This window comes from Chondrus crispus, genomic scaffold (genome assembly GCF_000350225.1).
Source record: "Chondrus crispus Stackhouse genomic scaffold, scaffold_252, whole genome shotgun sequence".
In the NCBI taxonomy this organism is placed as follows: Eukaryota; Rhodophyta; class Florideophyceae; order Gigartinales; family Gigartinaceae; genus Chondrus; species Chondrus crispus.
The window spans coordinates 32,395-52,714 of NW_005179130.1; the positions used below are offsets into that span (position 1 = coordinate 32,395).

At 53.2% G+C, this 20,320-nt stretch overlaps 2 protein-coding genes across 2 annotated transcripts; both read left to right on the forward strand.

Moving 5' to 3' along the window:
• The first annotated feature begins 1,014 nt into the window (after window positions 1-1,014).
• Window positions 1,015-2,617, forward strand: CHC_T00004841001 (hypothetical protein). The gene is made up of 3 exons (XM_005716180.1): window positions 1,015-1,072; window positions 1,176-1,290; window positions 1,381-2,617. Exons 1-3 carry the CDS (start codon window positions 1,015-1,017, stop codon window positions 2,615-2,617), a joined length of 1,410 nt encoding a protein of 469 aa, XP_005716237.1.
• Window positions 2,618-18,300: 15,683 nt separating this feature from the next.
• On the forward strand, window positions 18,301-20,017 carry CHC_T00004842001 (hypothetical protein). The gene is made up of 3 exons (XM_005716181.1): window positions 18,301-18,422; window positions 18,634-19,360; window positions 19,505-20,017. The coding sequence occupies exons 1-3, from the start codon at window positions 18,301-18,303 to the stop codon at window positions 20,015-20,017; spliced, it is 1,362 nt and encodes a 453-aa protein (XP_005716238.1).
• The last annotated feature ends 303 nt before the right edge of the window (window positions 20,018-20,320 follow it).

Sequence of the window (20,320 nt, forward strand, 5' to 3'; positions counted from 1 at the left end):
CATCTGCATCCCCATCGAGATCGCATTTTGGTCGTGTATGAACGTCATGGAACAGGGCTGCCAGGTCTGGCAAGTTAGGGACGTTGTCCATCCAAGTAGTGCCCATCGTACGACGTCTCTTTCTTCGACCTGACATATGAAGAACGGTGGTGCTGTCGTCCGATATTTTCGCGTGGATTATGGTGTTGGAAGAAGTGAGAGTGTAGGATGTTGTTGAAGAAACAGTGCGCAGGGGTCCCCAGGCCTGGTGGTTTAGATTTTGCACACCAAATAATTACATTACAAGTGGCGGTCTGCTAGTGTCTATCCGACCGTGAGGACAAAATTTGAGGACAAAGGGATTTTTCTTCGAACTCCTTGCTTGTTTTTTAGTTCTGATTGACTACTGGGTACTCCACATAGCCCTTGACACAATCAGAATAAATCGTTTGTTGTGGAGACAAGTTCTACCTCTAAAAGTGAAGCAGAACCTGGAAATATTCACTGTAAGCAGTTTTCTTTGTAGTACGAAATTGAAAATGGCTTCTTCGTGATTTACAAGGTATTTCATTGACAACCCCGCCGTTCAAGTACGATATGGCTGTCTTGAAGTATTCTTTCAGAAGAATTCGTGTCGGCTAAATGATGAAAATTTATTAAATTTGTCGGATCTGTTGAGGTATGATAAGCTTGGTCGGTCGGATACACACAACAGTACAGGGTATTAACTCTGCCTTTCTCTGTCCACCGTTGTTTACTCCGGTATCCCCCAACCTCCTCTTTCTTTCCCCTCACTAATCCACCATGACCACTGCCCTCGCATCTCCTCCCGTCCTTCTCTGCTTCTGTCTTTCTCTGCGCCCTCTCACGCAAGCCACGCCCTCGCTGTCGCACCGGCCCCACCCCTCGAATAAGACAGCAAAATCATTTACACGGTGAGCTCCTTGCCCTCGCAGCGATGTTAAGGGGTATGAGGCAAAGTATGAGCCGTTTCGACAAGTGCAGCACATTGACAGGCAAGACCACGAGATTCAGATGGCAGATGGGGACCGCGTCGGCAAGTTCTACGTCAAGTTTCACGGACCCAAGCAAAGTAGGTTGTCCCTCGCTCCTCTGCTTTTGTAGTACTAGCCGTGCTTTGTTTGCGTGGGGAACCGTACTAACGCCTGTTTTTCATCTTTGGTAATGACTCACAGCTCCGTACGAGGGAGGAGTTTGGAAAGTCCATGTAGAGCTGCCGGAGAACTACCCATACAAGAGCCCAAGTATTGGTTTCATCAACAGATTATACCACCCCAACGTCGATGAAATGTATGTCCTCCTCCTTCCGCCTCTTTTTCCCCCTACGATATGTCTGGATATACTAACAGGGGAGTGCGTTTTATTTTGTAATGTTGACAGGTCTGGAAGCGTGTGCCTGGACGTGATCAACCAAACGTGGAGCCCTATGTACGACCTAACTAACATTTTTGAAGTCTTCCTCCCGCAGCTTCTGACCTATCCAAACCCGACCGACCCTCTCAATGGGGAGGCTGCGGCCCTTCAGATGCGGGAGCCAGACCGGTACAAACAAAAAGTGCGCGAGTACGTGCAAAGATACGCCAAGCCCGAGGACTTCCCATCTGGGTCCGCAGACGACAAGGAGGATGACGACGACGCCTCCCGCTTCTCCATGACGGATTCAGAAGGAGAGGATGACGTGCCGCTGCCAGGTGATGTGGGCGCTTCTAATCCGGCCGGTGCGAAAGACATTGAGAAGTTAGATATTGGTCCTCTCGGACTGATTTTGGGTCTTCGTTCAGATGCGATTCCCATGGCACGAATAAAAGGTCTGGCAGCAGACTATCTCTTGGCTGCCGCAATTTCAGAACTGCAGCATTGGCAGGGTTCTTTGAATTCTCAATCGGAGAAAGCCGCACAAGTACATACCCTCTCACTGAAGGCGTGGAAACCGACAGACCCGACAGACTGCGATGCCGGCACTACCATTGGACCCAATCTGGTCGAAAGCCGGGAAGCAGTTGTCTACGGTCGTCGTCCCATTGCTTTGCAACTATCAAGGTTTCTGAGTTCCAGCTTATCCGAGTGGCTTCCATTCACAGTTTGCCGAATGCTGCAAAACGATTCCTTCACAGAAGCATTAAGGGTTCTCTTGCTTTGCCCAAACGTTGAGGCATTATGGAAGAAGGTCCCGAGGTACGCCGTTAGTCTGTTACTTCGACAAAGGGACGCAGTAGGTTTGGAGTCTCTAGCTCTGCGTGTAAATCAATCCAAGAAGGATCTTGTCGATCAAGTTTGCGCTGATGCTCTGGGTATGGCGGCGATGACAGACATGGATGGTTTTGACGTGAGGCCGACTGGTGCGAACGCCCTTATTTTAGAATCGCTTGGAATGCCTTTGGGAACCACCGTTCGCAAACGTGCCGGAAAGATTGTACAAAGAATAATCATGGACATTGGTGGAGAAAGAGATCTTCAGGCTAGGCGGGCGCTATTCTCAGTAGCCCAGATTCTTCCAATCTCCCGACAAGGAAGCAGTACAGAACCTAATGTTGTGGGAGCCTTGGTATCTACGCACTTCATGCTTGTCATGGATGCTGTAAACCGAGGCCTCTTTAGTTCCAAGGCCTCTGAATAGGACCGTATGCATTATTTGCGCATGCTGGATGGTGTGATTGGCCTCGCCCATGAGCGCTTGCACGCCTACGTCCCCAAGATTCTCGCCACCTTGAAAATGGCCGCAGAACTTGAAAGAGAGAGCCTGTGGTTCCATCAGCAAACGATGAAGGCATGGACTAATTTTCTACTGCATCTTGGTCCAAAGCGCATGTTGCCTCACTTGGGATCAATACTGGCTATTCTTTTGCCGATGGTGTCATCGGCAGAAGATACTTTAGCAGCAACTCTCCATCGGTTAATGGCATAGGGTAAAAGACATTCGTTTGCAGACTAGGCGGAAATTGTTCTACTTCTCCGGATGGCGTTGATGGGGCGTTGGTGGAATGCTTTCAAGCACAGAGCAAACTTCTCATACGAGCGCTATACGAGGAATCGCTATGGACTGCTTATACCTTTCGACTGTTACGAGACCATGTACTTTGACGATGCTTCGTATAAAGAGGTGTTTCCCCAATGCCCACAGTGGCTGCAAGCTCTGAAGTTCCCTGAGGGAGTTCCGCTACCACTGCCGCCGGTCATCTACTACTACCATGAAGAAATGGTCGTAAGGGAGGGAGGCGTGATGTCAGAAAGATGTCGCAGGCTTTGGCAAATGTTTCGCATGGAGATATGCACCATGTTTTGTGCGTTTTGGTTCAACGAGGCAACAAGGGGCGGCGGCCTATTCTTGGTGGACAAAGGTACCATTACAGTGCTGAAGGACGTATGCAAGGATGTGAGGTGGGTGAATGGGAGCCAGATGCTCTTTCTTCTCATGGAGTTTGTGCATAAGCTGCCACTACATCTGGAATGCTATATGGTGAGCACAAATCCGCATCTATCTAACTGCGTGTACTTCCACGCGTTGCATGGAACAGGAGAGGCGGATATGAGGAAGGCAGGAGGAGAAGTGCGATACCTTTCTTTCAAATCGAGAAGGATTCGGTTGGCTGCGCGTCAGCAGCGGCGCATGGAGGAGAGGCAGTCCTCGCCTATGGCCCTAAGTCTTCATCCACAGGATTTGTCGTTAGTGGAAGGCCTTCCCGCGCTCGTCATTGCCAAGCAGTGGGACCTCCACGGTAGTCTGACTGTTAGAGGGCTGGTATCATTGCTGTATGATAGAGCAAGCAAAACGATCAGAACTGTTGATCAGATCTCTCAAGAAGTGGGCAGGCTGCAGCAGGAGAATGAATCGCTGCGCAGCTTCTTTAATGGAACGGCAACTGGGCATCCGTCGGCTGTCCGCGCCAAAATTTACACCATAGGCCGAGTATAACCCCGTTCCATGGCCCGTTCAATGTACCTCATGCACACCCGCCCCAGAGGACGGACAGCGGATATGATGGATACAATGATGACAGGAGAGGAGAACAAAGGGGCGGCCGCCATCATTATGTTATAGATGAAGGGGACTGGCGAGATCGGAACGAGTGGGTTAGTAAGGGACGGGATAATCGTGAACGATATCAACGTCAAGGCATTGGCTATGGCACAGGGCAGAGAATAGAAGCAAACGATGAACTTCTATACGGATACGGTTGCCATGATGTTTCTCCGTTTCGTGGTCGAGCTCGGCAGAGGGAATGGACTGCTCCGGAACCAGAGAGGACCAGATTCAGGCGCTCGAGTATGGACAATGACTACTAGTAAACACTTTGGCCAAAGTGAAGTAAAGATTCATTGACTGTACCTATGCTAAATGGCGAACACACCGCCATCCACTGAAGGCTGTATCTCTCGCGCTGATGTGTCCTTGGTACGCTGCCCTTCGACACCGTTCACACCTGCTTCAGTACCATCATTGCGAGGACTCGCCCCAACGTTTAGCTTGCAGTACAAATTATCCTTCATGCGGAGAACTGTCCCCGAAAGGGATCTGATCTGTGATGAACGACCTGGTATGAGCTCGGATAGTCTCAAATTTCCACATTTGATACTTGTGGTGTCCATGTTGTTGATATCACGGACGCGACCGTTTTCACAGTTCTTCACCAAAAACTGAGACGTCAAGTCTTTGAAGACTAAGGCGATTCCGAGAATACAGCAGAGTGCATCTTTGTGACCAAGGAGGAATGAGAGTGGACTTCTTTCCGAATCGGAACTTTGCGCAAACTCCGTGCAAAACTTGGCGGCCGCCTCCACAACGTTGATAGCTTTATTGATAACTCTCTTTTTCGTTCTGTTTCTCTTTCTTTTAGACGAACCTAAGGCCTCAGTCACTTGTACCTCGTGAGAAACAACAAGAATCATGTCCTGTCGCTTCCCGTACAGCTCACTCAGAAGGTTGGAATTGTATTCATTAAGGTTTATATCGCCGGAAGACTTCGTCTTTGTGTTTTTGATGTCTTGAAGGCGGCCGCCCGTTGACTTGGAAGCATCAACTTCTGGGAACCCCCAACGAACCGTAAGCTTTGATTGATCAACTGACACACCAGATCCCGACCATGGCACCATCAGGAAACCTAATTGTTCGAGGAATGCTGACTTGCACTTCTTCCTGGACTGGTTCAAGTGCTTGCCCATAAGCTTGTATATCTTCCAAGCTCCGTGCCTGGCAACGTCCCGCGTCGTCGGAACCTCCTTTACCACAACTTTCTCTGGCGCTTGCATGTTCCCGGGCCCGGGCGTGTATTCACCATCCTCTTCTTCCCCAGAATCACTTTCACTTTCGACATCCTTCAGTCTACGTTTCGAGGCTTCAGACTTACTGTAATCCTGCACCAACCTGGCGTGCTCGATGTCCGTTTCAAGGATGAATCCTTTCTTCAGCCAGTCTGGTTGGCGCAAACTCACAGCTTTCCCGGTGCAACTGAAATCGACGGGAGTGTCCGTTTTACAAGTGCGGCCCTCAGAATTTTCAGCAGTTTCACGAACGGCGTCGGCTGCGATAACATTCTGATCTGCTCTGGCCTCCCCTTCCTCGCCGTCATCCGCAAACATTCCAAAGCTGTTCAGCTGCACATTGTATATGAAGTTGAGGACAACATTCTTCTTGAAGCGACTGTGGCGTCCGCTAATACCCTCTCTGAACTGCTTTCTTGTCTCCCTTGGATTTTTCCCGCACAGCAAAACCTGTACTGCAGTTGAAAAACGAAACAAGACCCGTTCCTTGGCCAAGGTGTTATCACGAGCTGTCCGAAGAACTTCGAAGGGTACGATGCTGCATAGAATTCGATTACAAGCATCTCGGTTGACAACAAGGCCATCACAAGGAGTGAGTTTGTCCAGAAGCTTGTTAAATCGGCTGAGGGGGGTGTCTGTGGATTTGTTAGACGTGTTTGTTCTGGACACAATGGCATGAATATCTGCTAGCTGGGTGCCCACCTCATCAAATCTTTTGTCTGTCTTATCCATTCTTTCAACAAGACTGTTTGTCAGCGTATTGAGCCTTGCATTGAGCACGCCCTCGAGTTTTCGGAACATGGACTGTAAAATGGAATTTGTAGTTGTCACCGCTCCCAATGCATGAGGTTGTTCCGTGCTTTCTATATCGATATCCAGGTCGTCTCAAGGCTGGTGTCGGCTGACGCTTGTCCCAGGAACTTCCGTAATTCCCCCGTCATCGCTTTCCGAACAGTATTCCGCCCGGAGATGTTTCTTAAGCTCTCTTACGCCGCGCTCAGCCATAGCTGTGGAACCCTCTTCCTCAAACAAACTTTCGGCGTCTGATTCCAAGATGCGTGCGCGTCGTTCCATCAGTCTGAATCTATCTTTTTCTTCGCGGTCACGTCTCTCCATTTCTGCTTCTCTCTCAGCGCCTTCAGCTGCCAAATCCTCATCTTCTTCATCGTCTGAATCCATGATCATTTCTGGCACTTTGCGAACAGGCTGCTCTTGCAACGCCGTTTTTGTTCTGGGTGAACGTCGGGGTGATGGTTCTAATGTATCCTCTTGCCCCGGACGGGGAATCAGGTTTTTGACTGGTGTGATTTCTGGGGTAATTGGGTGCACTCGCGCTTGTCTAGGTACCATTTCCTCATTCTGCAAATGAAGCACCCGCCTTGACGATCTCACAGTCGTGACTGGGCGCTCATCACCCTGCGTTGCGTTGGATTCCGGAGCGGCCGCTCCCCGAGACTTCCGGGCTAACGCCCGGTTACGGGGGGATCTTCTACGGCTGTTTCGAGGGGTCAACTGCGAGAGAATAGCCCTTGTTTTGGGCGGAGAAACGTTTGGCCGGCGACGAACCTCCGAACTGTTGCGACGCATCTTCTTAGAGTCTGGTGAAGCATTGGCTGCTTCGGGTATAGCACGTTTCTTGGCGGCCCGTGTATTCGACATTGGGAAAAAGGGGCAGTGTTCCTCAATTTATGGATACGAAGAACCTGCAGCTATAACAGCATGTGAAAAAGTTGGCCGGCCGGCCTAAAGGCCACCCATTACAGTATTGGTGAATATCAATGTGAAAACGCCCACAAACGTACTGTGAGTGGCCACGACTCTTCCATTTTGTTAGAAAATTCCTGTTCGGGAGTGCTTGAATGAGTCGTTGGACAATAAAATTCTCCCCGGAGAATGCTTGGATTGCGGATATCTGGGGTATGCCCAGACCGAATCCGCGCTCGCCACACGACAAGGCTATTTCCCGTCCGGAACATCTCAGAGATCGCCTATCGCGTATCTTCGACAAGATAAGTGGCGTCCGCCTTGACAGAGGAATGCAACGCCTTCGGGCATGCCGAGAAAGAGAAGCGCTGCCTCTACCGAATGATTTCGTCGAGGTTCTATGGATGTTGGAAGACGATGACGACGAAGCAACGTGGTGCAGCGCTCAAGTAACGGATATTGAGGATGCTCCCGCCACGGCCGCAAACGATAAGGTTCAGGTGTTGGCGACAGCTACTTTGGAATACGAGGAGAAGGCTGCATACGGTGATCATATTTATCAAGTGGAATTCGTTGTTGGCCGTTTATTGAGACGGGCGGAGCTGGATGGAGACGAGAATAACAATCCGGTACTGACATGGCGGACGCCAGTTATTCCACAGGCTCATGACGGGATGGATGAAGCGGATAGAGACTGGACTGGAGATGATATTGCAAAAAACAGTAAGAGGCGGAGAGTTGTTGACCAGTATCGGATGAAAGAACTCGCGGATATCGTTGATCGACTGAGGAAAAGCCATGCACAAGTACTTGGCCAAGTAGACATGCTAAATCGGAAGGTCGAGCTAAACAGTTGTCGGATATCGGAGGGGCTGTCGTCGACAAGGGATGAGTCCGTGCTGAAGATAGTAAACTTTCTGCGCCACCGCCTGGAAGTCGCAGTGCAGAAGTCGCTGCGTAAGCCGTCAAGTCATATTGAACAAACGTCGGCCGACAAAATGAATATAGGGACCTTAGGGGGTATGACGCAGAGCTTCATTCGGGTCGTTGCGGATTGCGAGCTGGCAGATTTTGAGTTGATAGCGAGGAATCTATACAGCTGCATGGTCGAGGACTCGACATTGCGTCTGGTGTTCTATCCTGAGTATGCAGAGACACAGGGCCCGGCCGGGACATCACAGACATTCTACATACTGTTCAATCGCATGGCAGGGCTTTGTTCATTTCTGGGATTATACCATAAGGCGGACCGTCTCGCGATGTCGAAGAAGGAGGGCAGTGCGGGGGTCGGAATGTTGAGGTTGATGGGTACGTATGTATATTCGAGCGATGTCGGGGCCCCCGCTGCAGTTTTTGTAGGGCACAGTCGCGGAAACACCTTCGAAAGGGATGTTGCTAACCCCGGGAGCGGAGAGCTTGTGTTGTTCAAGAACAACCGCATATGGGACTCGGAAAGCAAGACCTTCGATGCAGGCCTGCGTTGTACTAGGCGGAGGCCGTCCATAGTGGAAGACCCAAATGTGTCAAGCGCAGTTCCTCTGCCCAGTCGGGCTTTTCATTTGGTGTGGCGGAGAGCGCAAGAGGTTTCCAGGCACTGGTCTAAGAGGCACAGGAAAAGGAATGTTCGTGTTCCAGGGCAGCTGGCAGTCGTGATGCCATATGTGATGTTTGTGGGGGACTCGCATTGCGCGGACGCGCGTTGAGAGCTGAACGAAGATGCGATGAACGAAATTGTCAGTCCGGTGCACCCGGGAACTGTTGGTCAACAGGATGTGCCGGGTTCACCCAACACCGCTGGCGGTAATGTATAGTAATGTAGTTTAAGGCTACTAATAAACGACGCTGCGATACATTTACACTGAAGCGATCTCGAGCAATGAACTAAGCTCCTTCCCATTTTCCACACGTGGATGACCACACTATGCAGCTTCAAAGTGTTGGTGCGCACCAGTACAATATCAGCCTGGATCTAGTAGAAACTAACAGATATCCGTCCTATACTATATTTTACATTAAAAATGGCTCATCAAGCTAGACCAGCGGTAGGTTTGATACGATCGGAAAAGTGTGCTGCGCGCGCGCGAAAATTCTAAAACAAATTTCGAACCACTAAATCTACGGGGCCATTCTAAAAATCATTTCAGATATTGAAAATCTGACCTCATAGTGCAGTCAAATCACCAGAAATTGTCCAAATTTTCGCGCGAAACCAAATTCTGCCAAAAAATTAACAGCAATGCTGTCGTCACCGCTCCAAACGGCGGCGAGCTTCTCCACTTCCTCCAGTGACTATGTTCCCAGCTCGTCGCGGTTCTACGCCGTTACTGTACGTCAACTGGGTCGTCGGTCTCGTCGTTCTTCCCTGCGCAGGAGTGGTCATGCGTTGGCTGGCGCCGTGATAACCCCCCACCGACAGCGAGGGCTGGGGCGCCTCTGTTCGCGTCCGCGCGCAGTCTGCTTGTGCGTCGTCGCACGGGTCTCACGGGGCATGTTCGAATCCACGTCGTCCTGGCAGCTGTCATACGATTACGTTGGCCCCAGTGGTCTCCTCGGGCAACGAAAACGGTCTCCTTCTTGATGGAGCGGTCGGGGCCGCCCACCGACGCGGTGCCGAACGCATGCCTTCGAATCGGCGTCCGACGTCTCCCTCGGCGTGGATCGTTCACCGCGAACGAGTCACGATTTCGGCACTCGTCCTTTTCGGTCGGGTCGAGTGCTAACGGCTTCTCTTCTACGGGAACTGTCCTAGCGTAACGTCCCCGTGGGGGGGCGTGAGTTCTTATACACGCGCGCTAGCACGGTAGTGCCCAGCTCGACATGTAGCCAGGTGGTCCAGCCGAACGAGGGATGACGAGGCCCTTGACGAATGATTCCCTCGTATTCGCGCCTCAGGGAGCGAGTCTCTCGACATGGTCAGGTAATTTATGTAACCAATCCTTGCGGAGTTACGCTCAGACGGCGAAGTTGGCAGTATAGGCGACTAGAGCGGCCGGGCGTCTGGGCGCGCTCTTCGGTAGGGTCCCCGCGCTCGCGAGCGAGTCGTGGGTGATGTGTACGCGGGTTACGTCGCTCGAGCGCAACTTTGCGCGCCCCTTGTCTTGATGTGCCGACGTGAGGGTCCGTTGCGGCGACGAGCGTAAGGACGTGTAAGGATGCGACGGCGCGTTCGTAAGCGAGTTAGCATGCACGAGCGTCCTGCGTCTTGGTGACGGAAGTGGGGTCGGATCGTGCCGAGATGATGCGAGCACATCACATCGTGCGTTCCCGAATTCTGTACGGGGGAGCGTGTCGGCCGAATGTCGATTGCCTGTGGCGCTCGCGTCTTTTTCGCATACGTATTGCACGATTTGTCGCTCGCGCATCGGATCTCGGATCCAGTGCGTACTTGTCACTGCCCACGCGCGCGCACACTTAACGAGCACATTTGGTCGCTGCTGGCCTGGTCCCTTTCCTCAGGGGTCGTCCCCTCCTGCGCAGTACGGACTGCCCAAGGCTTTGGAGTCGCGTTCGGAAAACGTTCATCACTTGCTCAACCGTTGCGAGTCCATCGGCGGGGGCGCGTACACGTAGCGGTCTGCGGACACCCGCTCGGTGACGCCATCACGATCGATTGTGATGGTTCGACGATCGTTGGCGAGGACACGGTACGGCCCCACGGCGGGCGAAGCGAGCTTGTTCGATGTCTTGCCCCCGTCGGTAGGGTTCAGGTAGATGAAGTTACCTGGCTCGAGACGTGTGTTAACCGTTCGAACGCGCTTATCGAAGTCGCGTTTGTAACGGGCTTGCGTGCATCGCAAGCTCTCGTAGGCCTTCTGGATTTTCGCGTCCGGTCTTGAGGAACTCCGCACGCTGCGTTCCCCTATCGGGTAGGGAGCACGTCCCCGCCGGTTCGTCAAAGAGAAAACTCCGGCGGGGGCCGGCTGAGCACGAGCTCAAACGGGGTCGTTCGTGTGGTTCGGTGTACGTGGGAGTTATATGCGTACGTTAACGGTCCCACGTACACGTCCCAGTCGTCTTCATGCTCGTTCACGTACTTGTAGAGCATCGCCGCAATCGTTCGGTTATAGCGTTCCACCTGCCCGTTTGTCTGCTGGTGGTACGCCGACGTATAAATGTTCGTAATTCCCAGCACCCGGCATGTGCTTTGGAAGAACTTTGCGTTGAACTGCGGTCCGTTATCCGACAGTAGCGAGCGTGAGACGCCGTACTTAAAGACCCACGCTTCGCAAAACGCCACCGCGACGGTGTAGGCGGTTACCGTTTGCAGTGCGACAACCTGCGTTAACTTCGTAAAGCGGTCGGTGATTGCCAGGAGGAATCCTTTCCCTGCCTTGGTCTTTGGGAGCGGCCCCAGTACATCGATCGCCAGGCTCTTCAACGGCCGCGTCGCCGGAAACAACCTCAATCGGTTTAGGTGTTTCCGAGGCTTGACGCGGTTCATCGCACAGGTTCGACAACCTCGTACGGTCGACGCGACGTCCGCGGCCAAGTGTGTTCAGTAGTACTCGCGACGGAGCGCGTAGTACATGCGGTTCTGCCCCAGATGCCCGGCGATGGCCGGGTTATGGCAGAGCCGCAGCAACTGGGCGCGTAGATTCCGAGGGACCACCACCTGTACGATATCAGGGTCGAAGGGGTGTCTCCGTTTGAGCACCCCTTGGTGGTCCTCGAAGAACGCGGAGTCCCGGGACTCTGACTGTCGTGTCAATACCGTTTGGCAGAAGTCACCCACGCGTTATTCCTCGGCTATCTCCTCTATCGTAAGACGGGCAGGCAGGTCGTCCTGCAAAGGGGCGACCTGGGAACCCGGGGTATCGGCTCCGAAGTCTTGGGCGCGATCGAGGTCCGCGGCGTCGAACTCCTCGTTCTCTGCCCAGAAAGCGTCGGGGTTTTCTAGAGCGGGGGCTTCGTCGTCGCCCCTCGGCTCGTCGCGCGCTCGGGCGCGCGAACTCCTTCGAAATTTCGTTCGGTTCCTTGTCGTCACGAAGACGTGGTCAGCCTTGTGGTCGCAGCTCGCGGTACATACGTGGTCCGCGAGCTCGTCCGAGACATCACGAACGGTAGTGCCCGTGTCGTAGGTGGGGATGTCGTCGTCCACCTCGACAGCCGGGCGAAGGTCGTCGGCGACCCTCGGTGATACGAGTCGTGACAGGGCGTCGGGAACCTGGTGCACGCCCCCGGGGCGGTACTGAATGGTGAAATCGTATTCAGCCAGACGTAGCCGCCACTGGGTGAGTCTTCCGGAGCTCTAGGTCAGGGACATGAGCCACCTTAGCGCGTCTTGATCCGTTCGGACGGTGAACTTCGTGCCCTCGACATAAGGCCGTAGTGTGCGGACGGCCCACACTACAGCGAAGCACTCGCGCCCTGTGGCGCTGTAGTTGCGCTCGCTGTCGTTTAACGAATACGACCAGTATCCGACGGGACGCCAGTTGTTGGCCTCGTCGTGTTCTTGCTGCAGCGTACATCCGAGTTGGTACGCGCTTGCATCGGTATCGATCATGTACGGCCGACCGTACCGCGGAAGGGCAAGGATCGGCGGAGCAATCATCCTTGCCTTGAGGTCCTCGAATGCTTGAAGCTGGGCCTCCGTCGGGTCGTCGAAGTCGGCATCGGCGTCCTTGCGGGTCATGTCGGTTAGCGGTCGAGCTATCTTGGCAAAACCCTTGCCGAAACGGTGGTAGACGTTGCACGCCCCGAGGAACGAGCGCACCTGCGTCAGCGTCCTCGGGAACTTGAACGTCTTGAAGGCGTCGGCCGCCGTGTCGGCCACGCTGAGCATACTTGGGGATATCACGTGCCCCAGGTAATGCACCTTCGGACGGAAGAAGCTACACTTATCGAGCTTGAAGGATATACCTGCGGTCCTCAACAAGCTCAAGACAGTGTAGAGGTGTTCGGCGTGCTCCTCGTGCGTTCGGGAAAAAACGATGACGTCGTCGAGGTATACGAGACATATCTGCCATCTCACGCCGGACAAGATGATGTCCAATGCACGTTGGAACGTGGCCGGTGCCCCTTTGAGTCCGAAAGGCATACGCAAATGGCGAAACGTACCCATATGCGTGGTGAATGTGATCTTATCCCGGTCCTCCGGCGCAACCGAGATTTGACAGTAGCCTGAATTGCAATCGGGCGTAGTGAAGACGGCTGCATCCCCTAACGAATTGTAGTGCAATACGCACCTGGAAAGGGGGGTGAAAAGAAAGGAAAATATTTGGATATGAAAAGTAGTCCGGGTTTGGGGGACACACGTGTGAATAATTGCACAGTTTTAATTTTTAATTATTTTATTTTATTTAGTTAATTAGTTGGCATTAATTTTGCTGATACTAGATCAGATCTAGGATCTAGCGCCGCGAGCTACTGTAGTGACTCCGGCGGGGCGATGTATACCTTAGCCCTCTGACCACCAAGTCAGTAAAGGTAACCCGAGTTGCCGGAGTTGATGTCGCCTTGGTCGAAGTCCGTCTCTACCAAGACGCTCCCTTTTACCTAAGCCTACGGCATCCTCTATCGCTCGGGGGTTCCCTTTTCTCTTTCCTTTATTTCCCTATCCCTTCCTATCTCTAATTCTACCTATTTTTCCCTTATCTTGTGTTGGTGCCATCGGCCTCGGTTGCGACCGAACCAGTGTAGGTGTCTATGCCATCGGGCGACACAGTTGACGTAGCGCTGCTACTTTGACCCATTTTCCGACGGAGACTGTTGCAACGACGTCTCCCTCGAAGGGCTTCGTCGTGTTACGAGCCAGTGTTGGTACCATCGGTGTCGGTTGCGACCGAACCGGTGTAGGTGTTTCGAGCCATCGGGCGGCACAGTTGGCGTAGCGCTGCTACTTTCGTTTTATCCCGTCGGGCTGCGTTGCAACGCCCCCGTCGAAGGCCTTGTCGCGTTACAATGTGTCGAAGAAGCTCAACGAGCATTGGCCTTACAACCCAGTGGAACCCGGGTACCTAAGTACACGCCCCACCCCACACTCGTCGAGCAGTTCTCTTCGCAAATCTCTACCACACCGATCCCGGGCCGGGCTATTTCTCTGTGCCCCCCCTACCAGGGATCTGAGCTACTACGAGTCGCAAGCTCGTTTAAACGGAGAAGGGAGAGTCGGACACTCCGTAGCGCTGTGCCATCGGCAGTTCTTCTTTATGCTGCTGTTGTTGTTTTTGCTGAACCATTGGACCGCGGTCTCGGCCTGACAGGCGCATTGCACTACAAAAGTGGTCTCCCGACCTAGAATTGTGTCGACGACAGCCTCGGTCTGCAGTTGCTTGCACTACGAAAGTGGTCTGGGTAACGGAGTCTTTTTATTTTTTGTTTGTGCTTTTTTTGTGTAGGTTCGCTTGTACGAGCGATGTCGACAAGCGCCCCCGGGGACGTCGGTCCCGGGGCGAGTACGAGCGGATCGGCAAGGGCGTCGAGGATCCCGCGAGGTCCTCGCACCCGAAGCCAGGCCAATACGGCCACGGATCCCGAACGTCAAGAAATCCCGACGGGGATTGAAGCCGACAAGGATAACCTATCCTACCGGTTCGAGAAGATGGGCGAGGAAATTCGCCAAGAGATGACGAAAAATCTCGAGGCTGAATTAGCCCTCGTCCGGAAGCAACTGGAGTTGCAAGCATCCGAGTTCCACACCGTTTTAGGAGAGCTGTCGGCTCGAGTGGATCTCGTCGAGAAGGAGCGAGGTGAGGCGACCGACGGTCTGGAGCCGGAGGTCCTAGCTTCGTTGAAAATTTCAGTCAAGGACGCAAGGTGCGACGCGAAGCAAGATTTGGAGTCCTTAGGCAAATTTATAAGCAGTATCGACGACCGGTTTGACCGCGCCGCTCATCGTCTCAAGGACCTTGAACAGGTCGCCGGGCAAGAGCCGCTCCCCACGGGTCGAGAAGGCGACCGTCGATCGAAGAAGGACAAGGCCGCTCTACAGCGGAGTTCCAAGTCGAAGACTTCGAAGAAGAATCTGCGACGCCGGAGCAAGAGTCACTGTAGTGACGAGCGGGAGGACCAAGAATCAACTGCCGAGTCGAATGGCCTTTCCGAAGATGGTGACGACGGTTCGTCGAACCATGCCAACGATTCCGAACATCGTTCAGAGGAAGGAAAAGGAATTTCGCAGGGCAAGAAAATTACCTCCAGACGGGGCGGTATCACTTCGTCCGCCTCGCGGAGAGACAAGGACGCTGAGCCAGAGGACGTCGCAACGCGACGCGGGTCGCGATGGGAGGAGTTGGAGGAGCTGAATCCGACCAACTACCTCTTCAAGAAATTACTTTCGTACCGAACGTACCGCTTGCGGAACCCGCAGACTTATTTGTCAAGTTCCCGGCGGGCCGCCGTGCGAAAATCAGGAGAGATATTCCGCCTAAGGTGAAGAAGGACAACACGTTCACAGGTGAGGACGGGGCCCTTGTGTTGGATTTCTTGGCAAAATTAGTTCAAGAGTTCGATACTCAAGAAATGAACGAGGGGCAAGCGATCCGCTTGTTGCCCGAATTTTTAAGCGGCATCGCCTTGAGACAGTACACTTCGGTGTCTCATACGGCCGGGTCCCATCACGGAAAGGTATCCGTTTGGCCGGAGGCCGTACAGTGGTTGTTGAGGAGTTTCGCAACCGACGAGGCGATCCGTCAAGCCGTGCTCGCGTTGCCAGAAGTTCAGCAGCTACCGTCTGAAGACGAGATGGAATTTTATATCCGTCTGACGGACGCGAGCAATCGATGTGGAAACGTATATTCGATGGAAGAACAAATGAAGATGTTTATTGAAGGACTCGATTCGAGTATCAAGCCGATGGTATCTCAATACCGACAAGACAATCGGGACGTTTCGTTTTTGAGACTAGTTAATTACGCGAAGGCGCATGGCTCGGCGAGCCGCGCCAAAGACAAGAAGACCAAGAAGGTCACGATTCAGACGCCGTCGACGTTCAGGGCGGGGAAGAAGCCGAGGGCTTCTTACCCCGGTCGTAAAGGTCACGCCGCCGCCCACTTAGCCGAGTCAAATCTCCGCGTCAGATGAACGCGGTGCGCACGGAAGCAGCGAAAATCATTATGAAGGAGCATTAGTAGCCGAAGGCAATTTTATTGAGCCATCGGAGGGCTACGGACACGAGGACTACGGGGCAAGCGGGTCGTCAACTCCATCGACGCCCACATACACGACGGAGTCGTTTTCAGAGCCCACGGATCCCGTGATGATATTCCGGGGGCGCGGCCACACGCCGGCGCCGTGCATTCCGATGGAGGACAAGGGCACAACGTTTCGAAGGCCAGGCTGGATGGGGAGGCCGCAACATCAAGGAAGGCCGCCGGCCCGTGGAGGATCTAGGCCGCAATATCCCGTCAAGAAGCACGGACTGGTGTGCTATCATTGTTACGAAAAGGGGCACGCCGCGCCAACGTGCATTCTTTCCCTCCGGGAAATGCAGCGAGTTTTGGAAAATTATGAGGCGTTGTCTCCGATGGAGGGGTTAGGGATACCATCGACGAGTTACCTGAAGGTCAAGAATTGGTTTGATTCGCAGACGGCGAGCACGCCGAGTGCTTCAACGCCGAGTCCGAACCAACCCTTCAGAGGGCCCGCCGCGGGGCCCGCGCCGTCGGATGTGAGGAGGATCCCGCAGCGGCATGAAAACTAGAGAGGGGAATCTCGCATGAGCCGCGAGAGGCACAGGGTCGACGTACTGTGCCCGGGGCTCAGTCCCGTTCCCCGTCTCTAAGGGAAAAATCAGGCCCCGATGAGGAGGTTGTTGGATTGGTGAATAAGCTCAAAGGGCCAGCTCAAGTCAAGAAAATTTTCAGCCGAGCCCGAGATCATCCGCTGGAAGAAGTTCGAAGACCTTGGTACAGGGCTAAGCGAAGGGAGTGTCCCGAGAAGATTTTGGTTATTGCGCGAGAAAACTACAAAGTTTACGCGGACATTGGACCAACAGTCGGATTGATGAGCCGGGTGTTGTCTGTATTAGACACCGGCGCGGGACCAAACCTTGTGCGAAAATCGGAACTCCCGGCTGGAATGGAATCTCTAGTGTCCTACGGACCGACCCAAGACATTGGCGACGCGAACAATAGGCCACTCCGGACTCTCGGCACAATTAGAATGCCTGTGAGGCTTGGAAAATTTGTGGCCGCAGCCGAGTTTATTGTGTGCGAGAAGCTCGCAGTACCGCTAATTCTAGGCGCGGACTACTGGGACCCGTTCGTGGAAGCAATTTATCCAAGGAAGAAAGCGGTTGAGTTGGCGGATTTCTCGGAGGTTCCGATAGTTAGGCGGTTCTCGACGAGAAAAAGGAAGAAGAATCTCGTCCCGGGGGAGGACGAGAATGATGGAAAGGTGGAGCGAATTTCCCCTAAGGTAAAAGTGGCAAGAGCCACGACTATCGAGCCAGGGACGCAACGCGTCGTGGAATGCACCTCGAAGAGGGCGGGCTTGGTGGTGGTTCAGCCGTACTCGTCGTTGTACGAAAGGCACGGGTTGACGTGCACGAATGGTGTCGTTCAGGTTGAGCCTGACAGGCCATTTCGTTTACTCGTTGCGAATTTTAGGACGTACCCTGTCAGGGTGCAAAAAGGCCAAGTGGTGGCAGAACTACTACCGCACCCGAGAGCCGCGCTCGAGAGCAAAACCACCATTGGTGAAGTTCTCGGAATTCAAGAAAGGAAGAAGGAAAATTTTCCTAATTCCACCAAGACGCCTACGGGCGAGACAAGATGCGAACCGTCGGATCAAGGCCGCGAGGACCAGCCAGAAGAACGGTCGGCAGGGCTCTCCGCGTCGGCATCTACGAAGCCGCAACGCAGGATTGAGCCGCCACCGCCGGACGTGGAGGACCTCGACCTGAGCCACGTGCCGGAACGGCTGCGCGAGCGGTTTCGTCGGACGTTGAAGAAGTATTCAAGGATGTGGGATGAGACGCTTGGCGAATTTAATACCACAGTCCATCGGATCGAGTTGATCCCCGAAACTCGTCCCATCGCACAAGCCCCGTATCGGACCGGGCCTAAAGCCCGCAAAGTAGAAGATGCAGAAGTGCAGAAGATGTTAGAGGCAGGAGTGATAGAACCAGCGCAGTCAAAATGGGCGTCGCCCGTGTTGCTGTTGCCCAAGCCGGACCGGTCAATGCGTTTTTGCGTAGACTACCGCAGGCTGAACGCAGTGACAGTGAAGGACACGTACGCCTTACCGCGCATGGATGAGTGCCTGGACTAGCTTGGTGACACCAAGGTTTTCTCCGCGTTGGACGCGATTTCGGGATATTGGCAAATGCCTATCCCTGAGTGCGACCGCGACAAGACCGCATTTTCGTGTCACTCAGGTCTGTATCGCTTCTCAAGAATGCCCTTCGGGATAACCAACGCGCCAGCGACGTTCCAGAGAGCAATGGATATCCTGCTCTCCCCGTTCCGTTGGAAATGCTCTTTGGTGTATCTAGACGACATAATAATTTTTAGCAATTCGTGGGAGGAGCACATTGTGCACGTGGATGAAATACTTTTCTTATTGGAAAAGGCAGGTGTCAAGCTCAAGCTTCGCAAGTGCGAATTTTTCGTGGAAAAGATCAAGTACCTGGGCCACGTCGTCCGCCCAGGTACTCTAGAAGTCGATGTCGTGCGAACCGCCGCGTTGGAACAAGTGCGGTACCCGCGAACACGGACAACAGCTTAGAAGCTTCCTGGGGCTTTGCAATGTCTACCGCAGGTTTGTTCCGCATTATGAGAAAATTGCGCAGCTTCTAAACCAACTACTGAAGAAAGGACAACCGGTCCAGTTGGAAGGATTCGACGAACCGTGCAAGAAAGCTTTTCATAAGCTCAATGACGCCATTCTGGCACCGCCGGTGTTGGCGCTGCCGAAGAAGGGCCTACTCTACTCGGTAGACACCGATGCAAGCGATTATCAAATCGGCGCTGCATTATTTCAAACGCATCCGGATGCGCAACGTAAACTCATCGGGTTCTTTTCAAGAACGTTAGCCGCAGCCGAGATAAACTATTCTGTATCAGAAAATGAATGTCTAGCGGTAATTTGGGCCGTACAGACTTTAAGACCATATCTATATGGCGAGCACTTCATTGTGCATACCGACCATGCCTCATGGAGGTGGTTGATGAACGTAACCGACCCCAGTGGGAGATTAATCCGATGGAGGCTACGCCTCTCGGAATTTGATTTTGAAATCAAGTACAAAAAGGGAAAGGCCAACAACCAGGCGGATGCTTTGTCAAGGTTACGGACAGCAGGAGAAACCGTCGACGAAATCGACGACGAAATCCCATGCTTTATGGCCGAACCGGCCGAGGATACAGTGGAGGACGAGGAAAGTTTTGACGCGATAGACGACATCCTCGCTCTTGAGGAGTGGACCGCCCCTGACCGCCTCGATCAATTCCAAGCTGTCACTTCGGAGGAGCTCATTCGCGAGCAAGCCGTCGACCCCTTCTGCAACCGCATCAAGGAAGAAATGGACGCCGGAAAGGTGAGAACGTTCAGCATGGAGGCCGAGGAATTCTAGGGAACTCTATGCCGTACCGCGGCGGAGTTTGTACAAGTGGTGATACCACAATCGTTAACGGACCGCGTCCTAGGGGTAAGCCATTACGCAAAATTGGCAGGCCACTCGGGAGGCAGGAAACTTTACAAGACATTGAGAAGATATTTTTACTGGCCTACGTTGGCTCTAGACTGCTATGCAGTCGCAAAGAATTGCGCCGCATGTGCGCGGGAAAGGGTGAAGTTAAGAAAAAACACGAAGGAATTGAAGCTGTTCACGCCCAAAGCTCCGCTGGAGTTTGTCGCCATCGACATCCTCGGCGAGCTAATTACAACCAAACGAGGAAATCGGTATACTCCCGTGATCAGCGATCAATACTCAAAACTGGTGCGAACCGTGCCGTTGAAGAAGATATCAGCTGCGCACATCGCACAAGCCTTCGTTCACCATTGGGTATTCGTGTACGGACCGCCGGTCAAGCTGTTGTCCGACAATGGAACACAGTTCACGGCCCGGTTCTTTCAGAACGTCTGCCAAATTCTCGGTATACGCAATCCCTAGAAGAAATATATCAGTGTGGTAAGAGTGTGTCCAGAGTGTAGGCAACACCCATTATTACACTCTTGCCACCCACTTCCGGCACTTGTGATCGGGCATGTAGAGTGTGGCCAGAGTGGTGCTCTATACCTGACTGCGCTCTAGCGATACACTACCAACACTCTAAATTGGCACCTTATATGACTTGCATATACAAGTACTGTATACCACTACGCACACTCCTTGCACGCTCGGCTTTGCACGCAATTGTGTCACCTCGAATAGTATTCCGATCGATCTGTCTAAATCTCATGTGCCGTGAGCGTT

What these genes read in the sequence shown, in the direction of transcription:
- CHC_T00004841001 (XM_005716180.1), top strand. Translation starts at nt 1,015, where the DNA reads ATGGCAGATGGGGACCGCGTCGGCAAGTTCTACGTCAAGTTTCACGGA. An exon ending in GTTTCACGGACCCAAGCAAA is followed by an intron (nt 1,073 to 1,175) that starts GTAGGTTGTCCC and finishes AATGACTCACAG; the next exon opens with CTCCGTACGAGGGAGGAGTT. An exon ending in CACCCCAACGTCGATGAAAT is followed by an intron (nt 1,291 to 1,380) that starts GTATGTCCTCCT and finishes TAATGTTGACAG; the next exon opens with GTCTGGAAGCGTGTGCCTGG.
- CHC_T00004842001 (XM_005716181.1), top strand. Translation starts at nt 18,301, where the DNA reads ATGCCCTTCGGGATAACCAACGCGCCAGCGACGTTCCAGAGAGCAATG. An exon ending in ATAATAATTTTTAGCAATTC is followed by an intron (nt 18,423 to 18,633) that starts GTGGGAGGAGCA and finishes ACAGCTTAGAAG; the next exon opens with CTTCCTGGGGCTTTGCAATG. An exon ending in GCCTCGATCAATTCCAAGCT is followed by an intron (nt 19,361 to 19,504) that starts GTCACTTCGGAG and finishes ACCGCGGCGGAG; the next exon opens with TTTGTACAAGTGGTGATACC.